At 40.6% G+C, this 6709-nt stretch overlaps 1 protein-coding gene across 1 annotated transcript in view; it reads left to right on the top strand.

The window, feature by feature from the left end:
• Mertk (MER proto-oncogene, tyrosine kinase) overlaps positions 1-6709 on the top strand; it is a 123363-nt gene that overhangs the window by 73656 nt on the left and 42998 nt on the right. Inside the window, exon 7 of the mRNA XM_008840352.2 lies at positions 2345-2528. Coding sequence (XP_008838574.1) covers positions 2345-2528 — 184 coding nt within the window. The remainder of the gene's footprint in view (positions 1-2344; positions 2529-6709) is intronic.

Consider the following 6709-nt stretch of genomic DNA (forward strand, 5'->3'; position numbering starts at 1 on the left):
TATGGGGGTTCTCACTGTACTATTGTTACAGTGGACTATTGGTATTTGGTGGGGATATGTTATTTTGGTTTTTCCTGTTATTATTTTTCTCTGTGATTTTGACATGTGAATTCCTTTTGTAGTTTCTGATTCTTATGTGAGACTCAAGCCTTCAAGTTTAGGTCTGCTTCTTTTTGTAAAGTTTATGTGTTTAGTATAGAGGAAAACTGGTTCCTCTAAGCTTCCGGTTCTCTCTTTTGATTTTATATTGGAGTGGCCAGATTTCTTTTATCTTCAAGAGTTCCCACAGAGGCCCAAGTCAGAAGAAGATCAGATGCTCTTAGGCTCTCTCCTAAGGTCTGGATCCCTCCAGGAAAGATTTTGGCCTCAGGTGTTTGGGGGTTGGACTGGCTTGGGAGCCTGGCCCAAGAAAGATGCTGGTCTAGGGCAGCTGGTGGCCACGCTACCCAGAGATGCAAAGGAAGATGGGGGCGGGAAGCAGCCCCAAGGGCTCATTGGGACTGCACTGAGGAGCTGGGTTGGTCCTGGAGAGAGGCCTGCAGGTCGGAGAGAGGCCTGCTGGTTGTGCAGGCCCAGGCTGTTTTTTAAATTTTTTAATTAAAAAAAGTTTTTATGTGTCTGAATGTTTTGTCTGCATGTATATAAGTGCACTAGTGCCATGCAGTTCCTGAGGATGCCATAAGAAGGTGTTGGTTCCCCTGCAACTAGAGTTACAGACAGGTGTTAGCTGCCATGTGGGTGCTGGTACTCAAACCTGGCTCCTCTATAAGAGCAGCCTGTGCTCCTAACTGCTGACCCAGCTCTCCAGCCCCGTAAGACAATTCTTAATTGAAATAAGGGATGTCTGTGAGGAATGTGTAGAGGTTGAATTTTGTGGAGGTTCAATGCTGTGGAAGTTCAGTGCTGGACACCAGCAGTTGACTTTTTTCCTTCAGTGACTGATGTTATTCTCAGTGGATATGGTGAACTGTTTTGAGGTAGGAAAGTCAGATAGTTCCAGTTTTGCAAACATTTTTCTTTTGTACTTATGAGATGGTGTAGACTTTTGTTGCTGTTGTCTTCTGTAAATCAGGTTTCATGCATTACTGCTTAGCCAATAGTGATTATGATATACTAGACTCCAGAAAAATGGTAATTCGTTTTACCATTTAAGGACTATTGACAAAATACTTTTTAGCTTCAAGTAAGTGCATTGCCACTATGAGGGAAAAGTTAGTCAATGTGAGAAATACTACCTATTCTAACTCTTAGATGAGATAATTTTGGATTTTGTAACAGTTCTCTAAAGCATCCTGAATGGGAATATTAAGATAAATATTAAGATAAAGTGGTTGAGAGAGTTATGAACTTTTTAATTCATAATAAAACTGCAAAGGACTAGTAAAATCTCTGTGTCAGAAGTACTCAGTAATGTAGATTTTGGTAAAAACACAAGCATGTTCCTCTATCCCCATATAGTAACAGCTCTACATGTATGATGTTTTATATTTGTCTTTTGTGTTACTATAAAACAATACTGTTGAAAAAGGCCAAGAAATCCATCTTCTAAAGCATGATTTGGGAAATATTTAAATGAACAGATATGAAACAAATGAAGAAATCAAGAATTGAAATGGATCTTGGAGAAGAGGGACTACTTTGTTTTTATTTGAAAATTTTTTAATGATTTATTTATTTATATTTTATGTGTACGTGTATTTGCCTACATGTATGAAAAGTGAATCATGTGCATGCAGTGCCAGAAGAGGGCATTGGAACCCCTGAAACTAGTTAATGATGATAGTTAGCCACCCATGTGTGTGCTGGAAAACAAACCCAGATTGTCTACAAGAGCAGCCACAGCTCTTAACTATTGGACCATTTTGCCAGCCCCTGTTTTTGTTTTTGAGACAGGGTCTCACTGTATAGCCTTGGCTGGCTTCTCTGGAAAGCTCTACGTAGACCAGGCTGGCCTCAAATTCGCAGAGATCTGCCTGCCCCTGCCTCCCGAGTACAGGGATCAAAGGTGTGCACCACCACTCTTGGCTAGAGGGGCTATTTTCTATTAAAGTATAAGTATAATGTGAGTTATAATCATTATATAATATCATGGTAATTATTTGCCTATTGTCTGCCACTCTGAAACTCAATAGTCTGAATGTTTTCCTGAGTTCTTCAGTTTTCCTCTGAATGACATGAGTAATACACAATAATGCTGATGGGAAAACTTGTGTGTGCCCTGAACGGGAAGCAGGTCCTTCCCCCAGTGCAGAGGAAGGGCCACGTGCATCCAATGTGTGCGTGCCCCAGTCTGACATTCCCCTCACCTTACTAATACTGGTTCATCTCTTTACTCTTCATTCAGGTCAAGGAAGTTGACCAGCTGAGTAATGGCACAGTCATGATTTTTAACACCTCTGCTTCACCACATCTGTATCAAATCCAGCAGCTGCAAGCCCTGGCTAATTACAGCATCGGTGTGTCCTGTAGGAATGAAATAGGCTGGTCCACAGTGAGCCCTTGGATTCTGGCCAGCACAACTGAAGGAGGTAATTCCTGAGATTCACAATGAACATTTCCCCCAGTGGTGTACAATTAGACAAGTCTTTTCCAGGGGCCTGATGTGTGTGCGCTCTGCCTGTTTGGACTTTGTCTCTGCAGGTGCATTTTATTGATGTCCATAAAAAGAAAGAAATCACTTCCTTTCATACTTTAAAAGGCTTTGGGGTAAACAACTTACCTGTAATAAGTATAGGTAACATTTTCCTTTACATAAGAAGATAGTAGAATAATTTCTTTTAATTTTTATTTATTTTTATTTCATGTGTATAAGTGTATTGCCTGTGTGTGTGTAAGTGCACCTGTGTAGTGCAATGCCCGTGGAGGACAGAAGAGAGTGCTGGATCCCCGGGAACTGGAGTTATGGGCGGTTGTTAGCCACCACATAGGTGCTGGGATTTGAACCCAGGTTGTCTGCAAGAACAACCAGTGCTCTTAATCACTGAGCCATCTCTCTAGCCCTGTAGAATAATTTTTAAAGCTAGGATTATTTTCAGTTAACATATAACACACAAAAGCTATTCAGTTTTCACAGATATTAGTAGGCTAGGAAGTGATTGCAATTATTCTTTGTCTTTTTGAAACAGGGTCTTCCTGTAGCCACAGCTGGCCTGGAACTCACTATGGAGACCAGGTTGGCCTCAATGTCACAGAGATCTACCCGCCTCTGCCTGCTGAGTGCTGGGATTAAAGGTGTGCACCACCACATCTGACTAAGACAGAGACTTTCCTAGCACATTAGAGTGTTTATTGATTCAGCTGTTTGACTGATAGATGTTTCTTTGGGTGGGAAAAGAACTAATATAGGTAATTGAATTTGAAACATAGATACGTTCTGGGTGAATTCACAATGTTGTATTTCTCTCTTGTTTTATAGTGACTGTCTCTAAAGAAAAGTACCATCTCTAATACCTCCCCCCCTGTGATGCATATTAGTCTCTGGACTATTACCTATAAGTAAATAAATGATAAATAAGTGAATAAAAAAAGTTATTACTCATAGCAGGAAACTCAAGAAAAAATGATATGAAGGTGCCTGGCATTTCATGGATCACTCACTATGAGCCAGAGTGAGGGACCCAGTAGGTGGTTTTTTGTTTGCTTTTTTTTGAGACAGGGTCTCCCTGTAGCCCCAGCTATCCTGGAACTCACTAGGTAGACCAGGCTGGCCTGAACTCACAGAGATCCACCTGCCTCTGCCTCCCAAGTGCTGGGACTAAAGGTGTGCACCACCACATCCAGCTCCAGTAGGTGCTTTATATACATTATTGCATTAGAGCTCACAGCAACCCTGTGTCATAAGTACTGCCATCTCTAAGCTGTCTTGCTGTCTTGCTCCAGGAGTATTTTATGTCTTTAGACTTTTCTCTCTCTCTCTCTCTCTCTCTCTCTCTCTCTCTCTCTCTCTCGGTCTTTAGACTTTTCTCTCTCTCTCTCTCTCTCTCTCTCTCTCTTTGTGTGTGTGTGTGTGTGTGTGTGTGTGTGTTTCCTTTTTCTGTGAATATTGGAATGACTATTGCAGCCTGATAACTTTGAGCTGCCTAGTTTTTGTTATCCCCAATTTAGAGTCTTCAGTTTTATGGACTTTTAGTCCTCTTCCTATATTTTCAGTATTGGAGCCTTAGTATAGGTAGAGTGATGCATTCAGACCAGAAATTTTGAGGAATTAAGAGTTTGGGGTATAGCTCAAAATGCTCTTTATTGTCATACTAGTCCTAGGACAAAATTGCAAAATATCTCTCTTTTCAAATGAAAAAGTAAAGCCTTTTAAACATTTTTTGATAGGCTTTATCTTAATTCAGTTCAGAATACTTTCTAGAAAGTTTCTGTTTTCTTTTTTTCTTTGACTCATTTATTATTTAGAACTAATACTTAGTTTGTAACTTTTTCCTCAGAGATATTAGTAATATTGATTTCTTCTTTAGTTCAGATGAGGCCAGAAACCATAATTTGTCAGCACTGGTTCCTTTTGACTCTACTGGGACTTGTCATTATCTTAGAAACCAGATTGCTCCAGGTGGATGGCATGTTCTGTAGACACCAATGAGGTCAAGCTAGCTGAAAGTATTTCAGATCTACTTTCTTACTGATTTTGTTTGTGTGCTTGTTCTAAGCATTTTCTCATTTAAGTCCATATATTTAATTTTGTGCATATATTGAATACTCATTGCATTTCTTTTGGATGGTGCTGGGGACTGAAACTTCATGCTAGGCACATGCCCTACCACTGAGCTATACCTCAACCCCCTAGTGCTTTTCAATTCATTTACAATCTCTCTTTTAAAATTGAAATATTTGGAGCTGGAGAGAAGTCTCAGCAGTTAAGAGTACTTGTTGCTCTTGCAGAAGAACTTACTTGGTTCCCAGCACTCACATGGCAGCTCACAACCATCTGTAACTCTAGCTCCAAGGGGTCTGATGCCCTCTTCTGGCCTTTGTAGGCACCAGAGACATATACATACATGCAAGCAAACACTCATATACATAAAATAAGAATAAATAAGCCGGGCATGGTGGCGCATGCCTTTGATCCCAGCACTTGGGAGGCAGAAGCAGGTGGATCTCTGTGAGTTTGAGGCCAGCCTGGTCTACATAGTGAGTTCCAGGACAGCTGGGGCTATAGGGAGACCCTGTCTCAAAAAGACAAACAAACAAAAAAAGAATAAATAATTTTAATTGGAGTATTTAGGGAAGTGGAGAGATGGCTCAGCAGTATTGTATACTGCTCTTGCAGAGGACCCAAGATCTGTTCCCAGAACCCACATCAGGGAGCTCACAACTGCCTATAACTTCAGCTTCAGAGACTCTGATGCCCTCCTCTGGACCCCACCAGCACCTGCACTCACACACGCATATACCCACACACAGAATTAAATAAAATAAATGCTAAAAATATATTTCTAGGGGCTGGAGAGATGGCTCAGCAGTTAAGAACACCTACTGTTCTTGCAGAAGACCACCTACTGTTCTTTCTGGGTTCAAGTCCTAGCACCCACATGGCAGCTAACAAGTGTCCGTAACTCCAGTTCCAGGGGATCTGACGGCCTCTTCTGTCCTCCACGGGCATTGCACGACATGGATGCACTTACCTATATGCAGGCAATACACACATACACATAAAATAAAAATAATAAATAAAATTTTTAAAATATATTTTTTTCTTAAAAATTGGCATATTTATCCCATTAAAGTGTAGTGCTGTCATTCAACTGGGTAGATTTAAATTCATCGCATTTTCTATTTGTTTTGCCTGCAGTTTCTTTACCTTTGCTTCCTTCTTTTGGGATAGTCAAATATTTTGTACTTCTTTGAAGTACGATGTAAATGCCTGTATTGTTCAGTGGATGATCTTTTGAGGAGATTTGTAGAGTGAGCAAACACATCTTTGCTTATAAAGCTGCCATCGCTGGCTCTTTTCACTTTTTGGAGTAGGCCCGTATTTCACCAGCTCTCATTTTCCTTCCTGAGGGATTCTTCATTTCCTATAATATGGACCTGTTGGTGGCAGGTTCAGCATTGTGTGTCTGGGGAAAAATATTTCTTTTACCTTAGAATTAAATACTCATTTCACCTTTTTCTGGACTTTTGATATGTATGTGTGTGTGTGTGCGTGGGACTGAACCCAGGGCCTTGTGTAAGCTAACCCATGTAGTCTACACTGAGCTAACCCTCATCTGGCCTTCATTTTTGAACTATATGTTTACTAGGAATAAAATTCTAGGTTCACAAACTGTTTAGAGGACTTTGGGGTGGGTGGGAGTGGTGAGTTCTTTGTATCCTTTCAGTACATTAAAAATGTTTTTCTGGGGCTGGAGAGGTGGCTCAGTGGTTAAGAGCACTCAGAGAACCTGGGTTCAATTCCCCACACCCATATGGCGGCTAACAACTGTTCCATAATTCCAATTCCAGGGTATCCAACACCCTCTTCTGTTCTCCACAGGCACTGCATGACTTGGGTGTACTTACATACATGTAGCAATACATATAAAATAAAAATAATAAATAAAATGTTTCTCTACGCCAGACATTATGGCACATATAAACATACAAAAAGGTAAAATAAAATAATTTTAAAAGAAGGCCAGGCATAGTGGTACACACCTTTAATCAGCCTGGTCTACATAGGGAGTTACAGGCCAGCCAGTGGTATACAGTGAGACCTTGTCTCAAA

The sequence above is a fragment of the Nannospalax galili genome, unplaced genomic scaffold (genome assembly GCF_000622305.1).
Source record: "Nannospalax galili isolate Female #2095 unplaced genomic scaffold, S.galili_v1.0 scaffold1941, whole genome shotgun sequence".
In the NCBI taxonomy this organism is placed as follows: Eukaryota; Metazoa; Chordata; class Mammalia; order Rodentia; family Spalacidae; genus Nannospalax; species Nannospalax galili.